The 18,676-nt window shown below is 43.8% G+C and overlaps 3 protein-coding genes across 4 annotated transcripts in view; 1 reads left to right on the forward strand and 2 right to left on the reverse strand.

The window, feature by feature from the left end:
- Positions 1-6,720, reverse strand: PP2D1 (protein phosphatase 2C like domain containing 1). The gene is made up of 3 exons (XM_065051532.1): positions 6,246-6,720; positions 4,941-5,965; positions 1-1,423 (listed from the first exon to the last, which is right to left on the reverse strand). The coding sequence occupies exons 1-3, from the start codon at positions 6,509-6,511 to the stop codon at positions 180-182; spliced, it is 2,535 nt and encodes an 844-aa protein (XP_064907604.1). The 5' UTR covers positions 6,512-6,720; the 3' UTR covers positions 1-179.
- LOC110360135 (uncharacterized) lies at positions 5,672-18,636 on the reverse strand. The gene is made up of 3 exons (XM_065051538.1): positions 17,761-18,636; positions 10,976-11,121; positions 5,672-5,905 (listed from the first exon to the last, which is right to left on the reverse strand). The coding sequence occupies exons 1-2, from the start codon at positions 18,498-18,500 to the stop codon at positions 11,091-11,093; spliced, it is 771 nt and encodes a 256-aa protein (XP_064907610.1). The 5' UTR covers positions 18,501-18,636; the 3' UTR covers positions 5,672-5,905; positions 10,976-11,090.
- KAT2B (lysine acetyltransferase 2B) overlaps positions 17,270-18,676 on the forward strand; it is a 43,846-nt gene continuing 42,439 nt past the window's right edge. Inside the window, exon 1 of one of the 2 annotated variants that reach the window (XM_065051533.1) lies at positions 17,270-17,552. In XM_065051533.1, the coding sequence (XP_064907605.1) occupies positions 17,355-17,552 (198 nt within the window). In that variant the 5' untranslated portion in view covers positions 17,270-17,354. The remainder of the gene's footprint in view (positions 17,553-18,676) is intronic. The other variant, XM_065051534.1, reaches the window with a different exon arrangement.

The following is an 18,676-nucleotide window of genomic DNA, read 5'->3' on the forward strand; positions in this document are numbered from 1 at the left end:
TTTTTGATTAGCGTTTTTTATTGCGAGTTTCAGAAGGTTTTACTGTATTTGAACAGTTTCCGACAAGATGTCTGAATATGGGTCAGCATTTAAGATGATTACAAGTAAATTCATGACACAGCTAAATGTAAGCTTGTCCTCTATCTAATGTGCCACCCCAGTTATCCTATGATAATTTTTTAAATGTTGAGGTAATTGGGTATCTTATCGCATCCGTTTAGAAGTACAATCAAAATAGTAATGTTATCTCTTGAACCTGCAGCTAATGCAGTCTGTACAAGTCGTTCACTGATGTAGCTTGCTGCATTGTCGTACAGTGTCTCAGAGGTGACTCTGCCTCCTCCTGCAGTTTGTGATTCACAATTGGATGGGTATGTTTCTGTGTCCTCTTCAAACTGTGGTGATGGTTTAGAACCCATTGGTGATACAGTCTTTTGCAGTTCTTGACGAGCACAACTTGTAAGTTTGTCACAAAAAATCTTGGAGTCCGTTTTTTCAGCCAGTTGTGGACCTGAGTCAGTTAGGCATGCTTTTATGTCTTTTGAGGGCTGTTTTGTGTCTTCAGACCCTATTGCCAGTACATTCTCTTGCAGCTCTTTATGGTTGCAACTTGGACCTGCTGCACAGAAAGTGTCCGTATCTGTTTCTTTTTGCACTGCAATCTGTGACTGTGGCTGAAAACTGTTACTTAGATTAAGTTCTCTGTACTCAAACTCTTCCAGTGCTTCAGAGCTACCTTGTGTGCTAGAATCAGACTGTTTTCTCTCTCCGTTCTGTGAATTTATTTTGTTGTGACTGAAAGGAGTCAGTTCTGGATCAGCTTGATTTTTGTGGTCATTGCTTTCCTTAGGAACTTCATCTTCACTTTGCAAATAGCTCATCCTAGAATATTTGGGCTTATTTCGTTCCAAGTTGCCTTTTGATTCAGTGAGAAAAATGTCTGCGGAGCACAGTATCTCTGTTCCAGCTTGCAGATCTTTAATAGCCTTTGAGTCTTTTAAATTGTCTTCAGTGAGCGGCATCAAATACTGACAGTTACATGGAGAAGTTCCATTTTGTTGAACGCATTCATGCATTCTCAAATACTGAGTGAATGTTGTTAGAGTTAAAGCAAGTACTTCATTGTAATCCAAAACCTCCCAAAGCCCATTAGAAGCTAAAATAAGAAACTGACAAGTATCATCAATAGGGACAGATATAGTATGAGGTACAGGTATAATGGATCTTTTCAGTACCGGATCTCCATGGTGTCCAAGACCCCTTGTAGTTCTCAGGTACCCCTCCACTAATCCGTCCGGTTCATTAGTGCTGATATTTCCACCATTCTGAAATATACGTTTTCTCTCACTTGCATTAGAAGTGCTGTGCTCTTTTGAGAGGCAGTGACTCTTTCCATTTTTACATAAGACTGCATGTGCATTACCTAAAATTGAAATAGGATATTTTGAATTAGCATATTGTGTTTTGTTTGTTTGTTTGTTTTAAGGATACTACTGTTACATTAACAGCCTTTTGCTAAGGACTGGGGAAAAAAAATGAAGTCATAGTTTAATTATCTACTGCCACAGGCAACAATATATCCGTCAATTAATATTTTACAGCAAAGTTTTCTGTGGTTGGTTTTTTTCTCTCATTATTCAGAGGACTGTTCCAGAACCTTATTCTTCTGACTGCAACTAAACTCTTATGAGGAGTCCCAAGTGACATTTCAGTCTGACAGAAATATTGCCTCTTGACTGTATTTTAAGCAGAAGTGCATATTTTTCTCAAATACACTGTTTTTTTTGGGGGGGGGGGGGGAGTGTTGGTTTTGTGGTGTTTTTTTGTTTTCTAGGAGAGTGTGTGCTTTTAAGATACTATGGCTGAATGAACTCATCAGGAAGTTTCAGGTTCAGGCTATTTTTAGCCATATAAAATTTCCAGTACCTGAAAATAATTTGGATGTGTGTAGAATTTACAGTTTATTAATGTGATGCCTTAAATCTCTTCCTTGGTTAAGGGACCCAAGGGAATAACAGTTCTCACATCCGTCATGAGAAGTCGAGGACTAACTCATTTCCTTTAGTAGGAATAGGTACTTTAGTTTTCTCTTAATACTTTTGAAATCTGCAGGGTGAGAATGAAACATGTTAGGAAATTGCAACACTGCAAGTGACTAGTCTTGTCAAAACTGAATGCAGAGCATAAACGAAAGCAGCTCTGAAACAAAGTGATGTATTGTTTGTGATCCTCTATGGCTACACTGGGAGAAGACCATTTTTTGTGTTAGGGGAGGTTATTGGTCTACTTCCATGTGTTGGCATAAAGGCAAAAGTGATGCCTTACAGAAGGAACTTGAGAAGACCGGTATCTTTCCAGACACTAAGCTGGCTGCAGTGTGATCATTTAAATTGTATTTTTAATATCATCTGGCTAGACTTGGGCACAGATCTATGAAAAGTGTTTATAAGTAGGTACTGCTTATACAGTAGTTCTATTTTTTGGGAAGTGTTGGCATTGTCTGTTGTAGGAGACATCTAAGTGCAGGCTGTGCAAAGGCACATTTCTCTAGAACGTGATTCAGAACATCAAACTGAAGGACACCCCTGTTTTATTGATTATAGAATGTAGATGCCTTAAGTTATGCTTTGTGAATGTTTCCTTGTACTTGCTCCCTCCTGCTTCCTCTGATGTCCATGGAGAGCTAGAAGATTGTTTAAAATTTCCTTTGAACCCTCGGAGTAAGACCACCAGCTGTAAGCCTAACAAAGAGCATAATATGACCCATGTGGAACAGTTTGACTGCAAGAGCGAGCAAAGTCTAGTCACTTTTGGATGCAAGTCTCTTGTCTGCGAACCAGAGACAGGGCAAAAGGATTGACAAAAACTAGCTGATCTGTCAATGCGGGACTAAATGAAGAAGGCAAAGTTGGCCAGTGCCACCATCTCCTGCTCGTCCTCTTCAGTCGTTTACCTGGTGCTGATGGAACATGTCTGTACTAATGTAAGAACACATTCCCAGGGGAGTGGGAACGAAGGTTGATGTGCAAATCTTCTTCTATGATGTGATACATTTGGTGGAAAATTAAGTGTATTAGATTAAATAAATATGTGTTTAGAAGTGGTTCAAAAATGTGGACTTCAATCATAAAAGGGCTTAAAGCATCTCTGATCAACTTCAAGCTTTAACTCGAGCAGAGCTTGAGTTTACAGTATCTCTAATTGTAGCCAGCATAAAACCTTAATCTGGGAGGGAAGGATGGAGGCAGGTAACAAGAACCAGAGAACTTAGATTGGGTGAATTCTCCACCAGATTTTCTTACCTTCATCCTACCTCTCAAGCTCATTGTAGTAAAAATGTTTCTTCCCCAGTTAGGTGAAAACAAATGCATTTGTTGGCTCTGAAAAGCTTCTAACCTTTATGTGAGTTTTTCCTGTATTGCAGTAAACTGTATCTCCTGCAAAAATATCTGAGGTAATGCTAAACTACCAATTTTGGTATCAGTAACAATAAAGTTGTAGTAGCTGCAAAAATGCTTGTTGGGGGTAGAGAAATATGGATAAAGCAACAAGTGTTGTGAAAATGGAGGAGAGAAAAAGGAGTGAGTAGACCACAGTTACTTATTATGGTGTCAGTGCGTATTTGTTCTCAGACTGGCAGAGGATTGCTTATAATTGTCAAGCATTTTTTTTTTAATCTGGAATTAGGTTTTTCCAGATGTGGAATATATTTTTGGTTTGTTGTTTTTTTTGTTGATTTTTGGTTTGTTTGTATTTTTCCTCCTGAAGAAATAGAAGCTGTTGAATGTTACCACCTTTTCCTACTGATCTTTGGCCCTTTTGACTAATTTTTGTCAAAATCCAGATGAAGAAAGATGAAAGAGTCTTACAAGTTTTGTGAATACATTCACCTCAGGAGGAAAGAGTGCCCATGTTTATGGAAAGGTGCAGTATTGGTGCAGTCCTTACTAATACTAGGGAGAGTAATAGGAAAGTATTATAGTGCTGGGCATGTGCTTCAAGCAGAGACTGAAAGACACTGGAGAATATAACTGTAGATACAAATCTGTTTGAAACTATTCACCCAACAGCTTTTTTTGTGTAATTCTGCATGTGTACTCCTTTATGGGAAAGCAATGCCTTGCTTGTAATCTTACAGCTGCCTTATGTACTTGGGAAATTAACTGGTAACACAAATCACCAAGTGGGAACATAAAATGAGTAGAGCTGCTAATATCTGCAAGAGCTTTGTCCAGTGTTGCCTGCAGCAGGGCTGGGTGGAGAAGAATAAGGAATATATCAGTGTTTCTGACTGTAATTAATGCCTGATTTTTCTACGCTACAGAAAGGCAAAGCAGGATTCTCCTTCATAAGGAAACAAGTTGACTAGATCTTCCATAATAATAGTAAATAACAACCAATTCCAATTTCAGAAATTAATAATTCAGATGATCCCCACAGATCATGCTTTCAGTTTGCTGGTAGAAAAATGTAGTGTCACTTATTCTTCTTATTAATTTTTTTCGTGGAGACTATCTTAAGCACGTTTCATTGACACAAGGGATTTACCAGATCTAAAATCAGATTTATGATTGTCTGCCCTAAAATGACACCATAAATTTCCTCTTGAATTAAAAAAACCACTGTCCTTACTACTCTTGCAGAGGTCACTTGTGTATTACAGAATGTTTCTTAATTGTGTCTTTTGCATTAGTGAATTGACTTTACTGCTTTAACTCAAATATATTGAAGGTACTTTATTAGATAAGTATAATATTTATTGCCTGATACCAATATCAGTTGCAAGGGAATTATCTTGTCTCCTTCACATTATCAAGTTAAAGCAATTGCAGCTTTTTGTCTCCAAATATCTACTGCAAATAAATCTCTAGATTAGCTTATGTTTCCTCTTTTTATAGGGTGGAGGAAAAAAAAAGTGTCCCAGTGTGGAACGCACGTACCTACATTAGCAATATGCAGTAAGCCAGCAGCACCTTTGGCTGTCCTGGTTAATGGACAGTCTATGTTGTTTTCAGAATGTTTTCTTCCTTCTTCCTCAGTGACATCTGTCTCCTCGCTGGGGATTCTTTCCACCAAACAAGTAACAGCTGAACAGCCACTCCAGCGAACTTTGGAAACCTCGTTCCTTCCCAGTCGTAAAAGTCTATCCATTCTCCAAAAGGACTTGGCGTATGCTTTGTGAATCCATTTGTAAGTGTTGGTCTTGTTGGTCTTGCCACTGCCTGGTTTATCAGAGAAAATCTTCTCTTTTTTCTTGTAATCTGCATTGATTACTGTGGCAAAAGAATCTAGAATTTGCTGTTCATCCTTACTCTTTTCGTAGGAGGAATCCATTTGAGCAAGCTGGTCAAGAAATAAAAGTGGGAGCTCTGCTGCAACTGTTTCTGCAGCTGCCACACCGTGAGAGCCATCAACTAACCCCAGAAAACATGTATCTGACCTATTTCCATAGTTGTCGAGCACGATAAATCTGTCTTCCATGTCCCTCTGCCATGTGGAGTTTTTGTCTTGACAAATGGCTAATGCATTTATTAAAGAATTATTTACTTTCTTAAAAGTACTAGGATTGGTAATGTCAGGAAGATCCCAATGTGATGTAGGAGTATGATTATCCATAAGGAATTCAAATGAATAATCAATCTTCTGCCTTTGTTTCTCAGAATATTTAGGAGTCTGGGTCAATTCTGATATAAGTTTCTGTCTATGAGCTAAAAGTCGTTTGTTGTTAGTCTTTGTTTGTGGGCTATCAAAGCCCAGCAAAGTTAGGGCTTTGTGGGTTTTTTTGTGATTAAAAAGGTGGTGTGGATATATTGGTTGTTGACACGTAGAGCAAAGAACTGAAATGTGCTTTGAATCATTGTTCTCTGGTTCAACTGTGACCTTCTCCAGCTGATGATCTTCATCTCTGGAACGTTCAAAATCAGGTGGGTTTGTTTTGTCTTGTGACTTTTCCTCCCATGTCAGTCTATAAGGGAGTTGAATATGTTAGGAGTTTTCATATTTTTATATTTAAATATTTTAATATTGGGTAACACTACATTTACCTGAGCCTTATTCTGACTCTCTTATAAACTCTGAATTGCATTGTCTACTATTTTGTATGTGATCAAGAAACTGGAAAACCCACATGAGATTATATAGAAAATTGTAACTAATAACTGTTAAAAATTAGTAATAGAGCAAACTCAAGAAGTGAAAAGTTTGGGATGACAGAATTCATGACACAGTTGAGGTTATTCTTGTACCTCGTGAGGTCTCCGTCAGTTGTTTCCTCTTTGTGATTCTGTACATAACCCTGTGCCTCCACACTGTCAGAGCTGTAAACATGAAGTAGTTTCTCATCAGCTTTTCTGTATCTATTAATCACTTTCCAGACATGGCAGTGGAGTGTAATTCCTACTTTCACAAAAAATAAGGTATATTTGAGATAAGATAAAAAGACCTGACAGTCTTGCATGAAACATGGCCAGAAGCATTGGTGTATATAATCATATCTCATTCCCATTGTCATCAGTTTGGGTTGTGAGGACTTTTAAGAGCCAACTAGAAAACACTGAATTGTTTTATACCATTGTATTTAGGCACGCAGAAGATAAGTTAGATTTATGTGGACAATATTCTATTGTATTTCTTGCTTACAAAAGCTAGATTTTGCAATGTTCATGTTCCTTTCATGTAGGATGGATTTTGAATGTGTCGGTTTCTAAATCAAGAAAGCATAATGAAGAACAAAAGTAGCATCAAATGGGCCAAGCAGCATTTGAGCTTGTAGGTCTCTGTGGGAAGCAGCCTTGCTGCTTGGGCTTTGAGATCTGCGAGCAGCAGCAAGTGCCCTCTGTGTTCTCCAGCCATCAGGACGGAAGGAGAGATGCACTTTGCAACAGAGCTCGTGGAAGAGCAGTGAGGCTGAAAATGTGAAGTCGAGGCCATGTACTGCAAGGACAAAGGGTGTCATCTGCATAAGCCTCTCTGCCAGTTCCCCAGCCAAAGCAGACCTCTTCCTTCTGTCCCCATGTGCCTCTTTTCTCCCACTTCAGCTCCTTGGTCCAGCCTCAACTTCAGCCCAGTCTCTTCTCACTCTTGTTCCTCAATGCTGTCTTATCTCTCAAGTCCTGGGACTCTCCATACTCCACACTTAATGTTTTTTGCGTATCTGCTTCCAAATACCACTCCTGCTGGTGGTGGGGATATGTGTGTTTAAAAACACCTTCAGTCTTCTCCCATTATTACTAAAGGGAGTACTGAGAACCAGGATAAAAAATGAGATTATTCTTAGGTCTGACACCTGGTGCTACAGACCCAAGAGCTGGAGGTGTAGAATAAGTCCTAGTGAGGCGCTGCCTGATAGAGGCCAGCCGATGCTTAAGGGATTGCCCGAATTCAGCACCTACACACTAGTGTGTCTCCACTCTGCCCCAGCAAATTGACTCTTCTTTAATATTTTAACTTGCTCCAATTTGGGTGAATTTACAAGAATGATGAAAGGTGCACCTCTGATTCCATCTCAGCCAAATTTCTAGCCCTAGTTTAAAACTTGGCAATCTTAGAGCTTCTCCATAAAATAGTTATTGGAATTCTATTTTTATGCAAGAAAACAAACAATTTTCAAATTATTTTCTCAGAAACAGCTAAACCATATAACCTGGAACTTTTTCAAATGATCCTGCATCAGGCTTGGGAAATTTCAGTATGAACAGTTAGAACCAAGCAGAGTTTTAAGTTACGGAAAACATGAGGTGACCCTATTGGTAGCAGCACTAATAATTCTGCCTATCATTTGAAATGGATAAGAAAACAAGTATATAACATGCAGAGGAGATATTATATTGCTTAAGCAGCAGATGAAATTAAAATTGTTTGAGTGGCTGCTGTGACCCATAAAGTGATGTGCAGTTCAGCCTTACAGCTGCTTGCATAACATCCTCTCCCCCTAGATTAGCACATAACGTGCAGGTACAGACACCATTATAGCACAAAATCCTGACACCATGCGAGAAACTCAGCTTGCCAGCTTATACATCATCTGTCTACTAAGTATGAAAACATAGTGTTTACATTTCAATTCACTATGCTTGTTCTATTTAGTGTTTAGTGTTTGTGTGTAAGGATGAGAAATACCAGACAAAGATTTCTGACTCTCAGTTTGTCAACTGCTGTTAATCTACCACCAGGGCAAACAGCAGTGGTTTTGCAGCAGTAATATCCCACAGCATCATCACAAGAGTAGCCTTTGGTAATTTCATCCTGCTTCAGCCTCATCCATTTTTGGGGAATCTCTCTTCAAACTTGATACAACCACACTTTAACTATTTTGCAACTGTTGTCTCTTCCAGAATTTCAGCTGGGAAGTACATTTTCTTCTCTGTCATCATTTCTGTCCGTCACCTCTGGGTTATAAGCATTTCTAATTATTTGTTTTTCAAGGCATGCACTTTTTTCCTATGGTGATTGTTAACAAAAATTCCTTTAACTCTTTGAGAATTACAGGAGCATTAAAAAGAAAAAGCCTCGGCCTCTGCCAGCTCAAATCAGTATGTCTTGAAGAATCAGATGCCTCTGATCAGCTGAGTTAGATTTTCTTTTAAAAATTTTGTAATTAATCTCTTTAGTGGAGGTGATACCACCTAAAAAACCCTAATGGCACTGTAGGATACCTTGACCTTGCAGAGATGAGCCTGCAGCTGGCTACGGCTCTCAATCTGCTGTAGGACCAGTTTATGGGAAAGTCCATCTCTCCACAAGAGGTGAGCAGCAGACGTCCCTAGAAATGCTGCAACCACTTTAGTGAGGCAAGATAACGAGACGTGATCAAAATAGCAGGGAAAGAGATGCTTGTGCAGATCCGTTTTTCCTTTATGCTGCTTAGTTTGAATTTGAGACTGGGAGATCACACAAGCCTTTTCACTGCTGTCATCGTGATGATGCATTCAGGCATGAGAAAAATTAGGACTAATATATACAGAAGATCTGGTAAGCTGCTTTTTGTCAGCCTTTTAAGTATGAACTCATTTTACATTTAGTGTATATAAAAGCCCCTTGGATTAGAGACAAGAAATTGAAAACTTCACAAAATGTTAGTTTGACCTCGGTAAACTTAATTCATAACAAACATAATTTCTAGATGTTTATATCTCTGTAAGTGGGTGTAAGTGCTAACAAATCACAATTTCAGAGCACCAAAACAGTCCCACTTCATTACAATGTGTAAATAACCAGGATAAAATTCATAACAACTCATGTAGAATAAAAAGATACGCTGCAGCTCTTCAGTTGCAATCATTTTGCTCATGATTATTAAAAGGATAGCCCTGATTTTTTTTGTTTGCTTGGTTTGGGTTTTTTAGTATGCATACACTGCATATGTCAATAGCTGAAAACCTTGTAAAAATGAAACAAAAAAGGAAATATTTCCTTTGTTGATTTCTTATGAAGTAACAAGATTAGTCTGTATTTCCTTCTCTCCTTGCATTTCCCTCATCAGGAACACAGACAGACTCTCAAGTTTTTTTGCTGTCAGCTCAATTGACAACACCATACATGAAGCTGAAGTGCTCTCAGCCTCAGAAAGTGAAAGATAAAATTCAGCTTTTTAGTTCACTGCACTTTCCCTGTGCCTATTCAGGGAGCCAAAACCCAGCACTGTTTAATGTTCTGACCTGAAAACAGAATGAGATTAAAAAAAAAAAAAAAATAGTAGAAGAATGGGGAGTGAACCACAGTTTGAGATTGTTGTGTTTTCAAGTGCAAAGATCAAATGTACTGTTTGTGTCACAACAGAGACCTCCTTGGCCAGTGCTTATTTCTGCTACTAGGAAAGGGAGTCTGTTTCACCTCTCTGCCCTGTTGGTAAGAGGAACAGAACTGAGGGAGAGCACAAGACTGCAGACCAGGGATTTGTATGGCAGAGGAGGACATCATCCCAGTAAACCTTGTATTTCTGGCAACCCTCTCTAGCTGCAGGCACTTGGGGTTGCTTGCTGTTCATAGAGCAAGGTGAGGTTATTTTCTGTTTCTGCAGTTTGGCACTACGATCTCATTTTTTATTTAGTGAAGATGTCACTCATTCAGCTTTGAGGACCCAGGATTTGTATCGAGAGGAGTCCCATATGCAGTCATCTCCCTCTGACACATGTCATTCCTGTCTCCACCCAGAGTGTGCTTCTTCCTCACCTTTGTCAGTCAGCAGTTAACTTGCACAATCTCTAGTCCTGACCTCCTTCCTCCATGAGGTTTGTTTTATTATTATTTGTTACATTTGCTCTTAGAAAATGGTGACTATTATTAATGCTGAAAGCAGCACTGAAAAGATGCCTGCCTGCCTGCCTGCAGGTGACAGGGAAGCAGAGGAGGGCTGTGTGATGTAAAATTGAGGTCACAGTCTCCCTGAGCTTCTCATCACACTATTATCAGCTAATATATATAAACAGGCCTTACTGCTGCAAATTCTTGATGAATAAGCATTGGCTTGCCTGTCTTTTCCTTCTTCCTCACTTCTTGCCATGCCTTTCCTCCGCTCATGCCTCAGCCAGTGCTTTCCTCTTCACGCCCCCTTTCCCACATGCCTGTGATGCCACAATATGGCTTCTGTTGTCTCCGTGCATTCAGCGCTGTTCCTCTGCTGACTGATGGCACAGCTCCAGCCAGGGTACAGGCAAGAACTGTCACCTGTGCAGGGGCCGCCTTACCAAGTCCCAGTTTTACATGGTCACCTTTGGCCCAAGCAGCAAAGAGCTAATATCTCATGTGAAAACCCTTATGTAGCCTTTCTTAAACTCACATAAGGCCTCTGAAAAACTCTTCACCTGAAAAGACAAACTCATTTGCTCATCTGGCATGCATGCCCTATGCCTTCCACCAGTTTTAGCAGAGCTGGTCTTCTCATTCTCCAAAATCATCTCCAGAAGGAATGATACAAAAGGAACAAGACATCTTCTCCCAAGTGAGTCAACTTAGGTGTGCATAGTAGCCTACTTACTGTATCCTCAGAAGAAACTGATGCAGCTTCAAGGAAGGCTTGTTATGAAAGGTGTGAGAAGAGATAAAGATGAACCTGGTGAGTCATAAGAGCATGCTGGGGGCAGAGCCTGCCTTCAGGACTTGGGAACACTCCCACCTCTAGACCTGATAATGGGCAAGAAAGAAGGAAGTGATTAATAATTAAAATAATTATAGAATAAATTAAGATTAGTCTCCTTATTTATCTTCTTAAGTGTTGTCCAAAACTAGAATCTTAGGAATCCAGGCCCACAGGTTTTCTGTCATCCTATAAAGTGGAAACAGCCTCTATCATTAGGTCTTCTTAGATGCAAGTTATAATTTGTAACACTGTCTGCTTGGGCAGAGGTGTAGCTTTGCAGCTGGGAAGAAGCATCAAACTAGGAAATGAGAGTAGCAAAACCAGTACTTTCCCCACCCCAGGTATTTTTGCACCTGCTCTTGGTAGCTGAGTCTGTCTTGGTGGGGCAGAGATGGCAGCTTGTAACCCATCGAGTACTTGTGTGGGGCAGAGCGAGGGGGTGCGGAGAGGGTATGAAGCATTGAGTGGGGGTGGCAAGCCCACTGTGCTCAGCACAGGAGGGGAAGCACAGAGCACACGTGAGGTTTTGGGCATCCACAAGGAGAAAGCTGTGGCAGAAGGTGGAAGATGGGTAAAAATAATATAACTGCCTCCTGCACTCTCCTCCCAGTGACACCCTGCCTCCCCCACACCACAAACCCACGCCTGGGGTTACTGCTGTACTCCTGGGGTTCCTCTACTTTTTCTAACCATAAACACTGCAATTACAGTTGGTCTAAATGAAGGGTTTTAACCTGTTTCGTTTCTGAGGTTTAGCCAAGTGACTAGTCATGGTGCTTGTGGTTGTGTCCATAGTTCTTAGCATTTCCAGGTGCTCTCCCACACAGATATGGGGAAGGCCCAGGAGTGGGCTTGGCCCAGTCAAATGTGCTTAGGCCAGTGTAACTTCATCTTACAGAAATAAAAAGAATTTTCAATGTGGAGTTCTATTATTTAAATCAGTGTCTTATCAAGGGTTCTGGTCAGTGGCTACTCAAGTGCCCCTTCCCTCCCACCTGCCGTCAGGTGAGCCTGTGCCAGTTGCATAGGGGTCTGTAAGGCTGCCACCACTAACTGACCTGCCCCGCACAGGAATGGTAGAATCATAAAATAGTTTGGGTTGGAAGGGACCTTCAAAGCTCATATAGTCCAACCCCCCTGCAATGAGCAGGGACATCTTCAACTAGATCAGTTTGCTCAGAGCCCCATCCAGCCTGGCCTTGAATGTCTCTGGGGATGTGGCTGGCATCTACCACCTCTCTGGGCAACCTGTTCCAGTGTTTCACCAACCTCATTGTAAAAAAAATGCCTTCTTCATGTCTAGCTTGGTTTAAAACCATTACCCCTTGTTCCATCACAACAGGCCCAGCTAAAAAGTCTGTCCCTGTCAATGGGGTGGTTTAGCAAAATGGTCAAAGCACAGGCAAAGTACACTGAGCGAGGTCCCAGAGAATTGTGGTGATTTCTACCACATATTAAGTAGCAGGAACAAGAGAAAAGTATGTTAGAGGAAGGAATAGACAAAAAAAATATGGAGAGGCTGAAGAAAAAAAAAGGTAAGGGAAAAACAGATAGTACATCCTGTGCTGCATGAAGTAATCTAGAGCGCTCACTGACACAAAATAACACAGTGTAAGCCTATGTCGTGACCACAGATAGCTAAATACCTTTAGCAAAGAACTTCTGAACTTGGCACATACAATTCACATTGTACTGGCAAAAGCAGTAAATGTCCTGTCCTGCGTGAGCCCTGCCTTTGCTTTTCCCGCTTGGTTTGTGTTAAATCAGAACTCTGACTGCAGTCAAGAAGAGCATCATCAGGGTAAGAAGTGAATAAAACTAGCTAAGTGCTCCATCACTAACAAAAATTTATGTTATGAAAACAGCCATGAGTGTTGCAGTGACATTTTCTCCATTTTCTTTTGCGTTTTTTTTTCCACATTGTTTTCCTTTAAAAACTGAGTAATTGGGCTGCGAGATTCCTTGTAACAGACAAAGGCCTAATGGGAAGGTTTGCCATCTGTATTATTTAAGTGACATGTAAGCACCATGGGAAGCTGACAGAATGCTAGAGACAGCATAACAAACAAAACTTTTGTACTGTTAATACTTCCTGTAATTCTCAAAATATTGATAGCAGTCTTGAACATGTGGTAGCCAAGAAGGAGGCCACTTCACCCACAAGAAATGCACTAATGAAAGGACACAATAGGGTTTTATACTCAGAGAAATTCCCAGGAGGGGCAAGAGCTCCTCTTTTCACATTTGCGTTGGATGGCAAGGAAAAAAACAGGTGGGAAAGCAGGAAGAAAGTCCCATCTTGAAAAAAAAGGAGAGGTAGAGAGGTCTGGGACGGGCAGGCTCACTCCGGTTAAGCTGGGAGATGAGGATCAGGGGTAGGGGTGGGCCCCGAAGCTCAGCAGTGGGCTGGGAGATCCATCTCAGAGAGGCAGCATTAGGCACTTGGCTGCTATTAGTTGAGTCATTCGTTAATTTATGTGACCAAGATAGGCCCCCAAAGCCCTAAGTGATAACTAGGTAATAACCAGGCATCAGGCACACCCTAAACTGCATTTTAATTTCCTCTTTTGTGACTTGGCATCAAGAATGCACCTGCCTCCCTTACTGGAATAACACACATGCTCTTGCATTTAAGCCTGTCAGGTGTTCACAGTGAATTTCGGGTCAGAGCAGCAAACACAAGATGCACGTGTTGGCTGGGTGAACCAGCTCTGAGCAGGCACTCCTTAAGGCTGTTAGCAGCGAGAGACCAGAGAAGTCACAGGAGCTGGCACTCGGGTCTTATCCAACTCCTGGCTTGCTTCATTTGATGCAGATGAGTAGTCTTCCTGAAGTCATGGGGCTCCTCATCTGAGTTTGCCAGCTGAGAAACGCAGGCAGGTAGGCTCATTCTGCTCCCACCAGCACTTGCTAAATGCTGGCTTCAGAGTCAGCTTGGCTTGTGCAAACCTGCTGATGTGCCCCGAAGGACAGAAACTGAAAAAACTGTTTTTCAGACAATGCTTGGAGTTTGAAACTAATTTAATATCTTCATAGTGTGTGTTTAATGGTGAAAAATAAGCACCAGAGTGATTCTGTTGTGTTCTGTTGCTCAGAGTTACTCATGCATTACAATTATAAAATTAATATGTACTTGCTGGTAAACTCAGTCAACAGAAAAAGCTAGCTTGGTTATATGAAATCAAAAATTATATGTATACATTCATATGTCAAAGCACTTTTTTTTTTTCCTAATGTGTGTAACCTGCCATGGCCAAATTACACTCACTGAAGCCACCACAACTCAATACAGCCCAAGTTATAGGCCCATGTTTCCAGCCAGCTAATGATCTTTTCACTCCTTATTCTTGCCAGAGTTGTGAATGTAATATTTTACCTGTCATTGGAAGCAGTTTAACACAAGACCACGCTACCTTTTTTTTTTTTTTTTAATATATTTGCATAGAGTTAGAATGAGAGCAATTATTTAAATCAGGCTTTAGGTTAAAAAAAAAAAAAAAAAAAAAAGAAAGACCTACCTATTTGCAGTTAGAGAGTGATTTCTTTCTAAGCTGTTCCTCTGCAGTAGCAGGCGGTAGTTCGGCATGTGTTGTGAAATTAGTGTTTATAAATGTTACTATAGTAACTGTATCCCTAGCCACAGGCTGATAGATTTACTGTTCTCATTATCTAGTGAGCAGCAAGGTAAAAAGGTAAAAAAAAAAAAAAAGGTATAGTAGAACAGCTGTGCTCTTGAGGATTCACGAAGAAACTGCAATAAAAATATTATTTGCCTTTTTACTAACCAGTGCCTTATTGGATGCAATACAACGGTGTTTTTCCAATTAGACCCTCATAAACACACCATGAAATGTAAACAAATACTCGGGAATTTAACCAAAGTCAGCATCTGCTTTGTAACAACATCCACCTTTGATTTTTCTTTAATGGAAATAAAAACTTCTCAGGTTTTTAAGGACCTTGAAGAATAAGGTCATTTCCCTATGCTGTGATCCTGTGAACACTCCCCTGTGCAGCTTCAGACATAAACACATGCTGAGTGGCGTTAATAAACACCGGTGGAGTTACTTATCTGTGTGAAAATGGTAAAAATACTTTCAGAATTGAAAATTTCTAATTCATTTATATGCAGCTGTGCAAACTTAACGCTGGGTTAAATATCTTTAGCTTACCGTTTAAAGGAGAAGCTGGTGATGAAAGGAGAGGAGAGGAGGAGAGGAGAGGAGAGGAGAGGAGAGGAGAGGAGAGGAGAGGAGAGGAGAGGAAAGGAAAGGAAAGGAAAGGAAAGGAAAGGAAAGGAAAGGAAAGGAAAGGAAAGGAAAGGAAAGGAAAGGAAAGGAAAGGAAAAAGAAAAAGGAAAAGGAAAAAAGAAAAGAAGAAAAGAAAACCATATTGGGTGATTTAAAAGCTACAGCAGCTCCCAGGAGAACTAAGCGTCTATGTTCAGGCATGGACATTAAGTCGTCCATAGGAGCTAATTTGTTGTTCCAGATGCGCTCTTTGCTTGTAACGTTTGCTACCGAAGAAGAGTAGTTGAAAAGCTGAAAGTGAAACTAAGCAGTAACAGTTTCATTTTCAAGTCAGAGAATAGAAACCTAACCGGCATTAAAAAGATGCAAGCAAAGATGTCCTTAGGTGACTGTTACCATACAGCGGCTATTTGTTATTTTAAAACATGATTTAGACACTTAAAAAAATTTAAAAATATTATCTGTTAAATTTTAAATAAATCTACTTTCCTCACCCCTCCCTCCCCGTTTAACTTGCTGTAAAGCTTGGGACAGCCGCCTCCTAGGGCAGCGGCTCCTCCACCTTAACAGTCCGTCTTAAAGCACGGGAGATGGCAGCAGCCATCTTACTGGGTCGCTGTCACAGCTGCTGGGAAGCCCTGAGCCAGCCCCGAGCCAGCCCCAGCCTCCGCCGCGATCTCCCCGGGACCGAGGTCCCCTGGCGCCGGGAAGCCGGGGTGCAGGTCCCGACCGACCCCTCCATCAACCCTCCGTCGATTTTAATACTCGCGCCTCCAAAAGAAAACCAAACCCAGAGCTGCGTTTTCGTGAAAATACTACAGATTTTTATTCCATTTTCACCCATATCATCTAATGTAAAAGCCAACTGACCATATAACCTTCTGCTTGAATATATCCCCAGGAGCTGAGAAGATGAGGGAAGAGGGAGACCACAGGGAGAGTGTTTTCTCTCTAACCCCCTCCCCACTCCTAACTTTGCAGAAGTCTGGAGTCATCTTTCCTTGCCCCGTGCAAGGTGTTAAGGCCCTGCATCTGTGAGAGCTCTTAATAGGCTGGGGTTCCCTTTCAAACTAATATTGCAGCTTCAGGTTTGCACATCAAAGAGCTGTAGATCACATGCAAACACCCAGTCTCAATCCCAACCTTTGAAACCGTGCTGGCGTGCTATAGAACTGCCATTTGTGGTTTCTCACAGCTCAACCACTTTTTTACATATGTGCAACAGAGCGCAACCGCCTCAAAACCGAAGCACTTGCTTCTGTCCATCGAGTGCAGTTTCTGTGGCTGGATCATTTACTTAATTTTAGCTTGCCGTTAATACCTTCAAGACTTAAGTTTATGTGCTGTCAACACTTGTTCCTGGATAAAGGAAAAAAAGCCAGCCCCAAAAACATGATGCGAAGAACTGAGCGGAGTTGTTGAATTCTCCTGTATTTAAAACTGAAGGCTATTTCTATACTGAATCAGAAATCATCTGGGGGAAAAATGAATCCTTTAAAAGCTGCCGCAAAGTGCACAGTGGAGAAATACAATGGTTAAGCCGAACAAAGTAATGGCCCTACGAGGGGGAACTGAGCCTGTGGCAGCCCCGCGGGCTCACTGTGGTTCGGGAGCGCGGCCGCTCCGCGCTGTCACCGCTGCCGGCCCGGGCTCAGCGCAGCGCGCGCAGCCAGCCATGTCGCCTCTTTCTAGGGCAACTTTCCCCGCAACCTCCCGGAGGGCCGGGATGGCTCCGTTGCAGCCTCCCGCACGCAGCGGGTGCCGCCGCCACCCTCTCCGCGGGGGCGCAGGGCGCCGCCCGCCCCTGCGCAGGGACGCGGGCGCTCCCCCCGCGGTGCGCAGCAGCGGGAGGCGGGTGTCGGCCCCCCCAGCCCCCGCCCGGCGGGGCAGGAGCCGCCCGCGGAGCGGCGGATCCCTCCTCCCGCCCCCCCGGGGAGCAGCCGGCGGCGGCGCGGCGAAGGGGAGGGTCTAGGGCCGGGCGCACCGTGCCGGCCGGCCGGACGGGCGGCTGCCGCCGCGCCGCGGGCATGGCGGAGCCTGGCGGTGCCGGGGCGGCGGGCGGCGGGCCGCAGCAGGGCTCCCCGGCAGCCGGGGGCCCGGCCCGGAGCGCCGCCGAGAGCCCTGGGGGGCCAGGCTCGGCGCGCACCGCGGGGAAGAAGGCGCAGCTGCGCGCCGCGCCGCGGGCCAAGAAGCTGGAGAAGCTGGGCGTCTACTCCGCTTGCAAGGTACCCGGCCGCGGGCGCCCACCCGCCCACGGAGGGTGGGGATTGACGGAAGGGAGGGGAGGGAAGGAGGCGGTGGGGAAGGGCTGTGCCGGGCGGGGAAGGCGGCCCGGCTGCAGCCCGACGCTCCCCGCGGAAGTAGCCGTGCCGGTGAATCCTGCTCCCCCGGAGCTTTCCGGCCGGTGGTCGAAAAAATAAAGCCCAAACGCACCAAAGACAGGACTGTGGGGGCAGCGCCGCCCTCCCTCCTACCCTAGCCGTGCGGCAGTGGAGGTGCCCAACCCCAGCGCCTGTCTGTCCGTCCTTCTGCGGGAGGCGGCGGCGGGCGGGGTGGCTTCTGGTGCCGGCGGTGAGCGCTAGGTTGACAGCGCTGCCGCAGCTGCCAGCCGCGTAAACACCCCGGCGGGGAGCGGGGACACCCGCCTGCCCATGGGAGGCGGCCCCCCCGGCCCCTGCCCTGTCCCCGCTCCGTGGGAGCGCACCCCCGGCCCCGGGCGGGGGCTGCCTGTCGGCCAGGGTGCGGCGGCGGCCTCGCAGCGCAGGGCTGTTGACATCGCAAAAGCCGCTGCCCCGAGCTGGCACCGTCAGAGCCGCTTTGGCAGAGATGCGAAGGGGCGCGGCCTCCGGGTTTGGGAAAGTTGTGTCCCTGCCGGTCATGTCGCGCCGTCCCGCTGTCCGGTGCCCGGGTCGGCAGCGGCTACCGCTGCCCGCCTGAACCCTGCCCCGGCGGGGATCTCTTCTCCAGCGCCTGCCTGGTGCTTGCTTCTCATATTCGGCAGAGCTGCCCAGGGTTTTCCTCCACAAGTACTTTCCCTCCACCCGCAATTTTCTAATTGCTGGGAGAAGCAGGACTTGCCTGTTTGTCGGAGATGGAGGAAGCCAGGTCAGAGCTGTCGCTCCTGCCTTTGGAGGCCTGTGACAACTGGCATTGTCATCTGTGCGCGTGCACATGCGGCACACACAGGAGGACCAGTGCGGTCGGAGCACGGGCCGCTGGCTGCAGTGCGGCTGTCAGGGCATTTCCTGGATGAACAGCAGGTCTGACATACTCAGATTGGCAGTGCTGATGTCAAGTCCGCTAGTAATGCTTTTGTTATTGAAAGTAGCTGTTCGGGAGAAATGTGCAT

This window comes from Columba livia, chromosome 2, assembly GCF_036013475.1.
Source record: "Columba livia isolate bColLiv1 breed racing homer chromosome 2, bColLiv1.pat.W.v2, whole genome shotgun sequence".
Classification (NCBI taxonomy): domain Eukaryota; kingdom Metazoa; phylum Chordata; class Aves; order Columbiformes; family Columbidae; genus Columba; species Columba livia.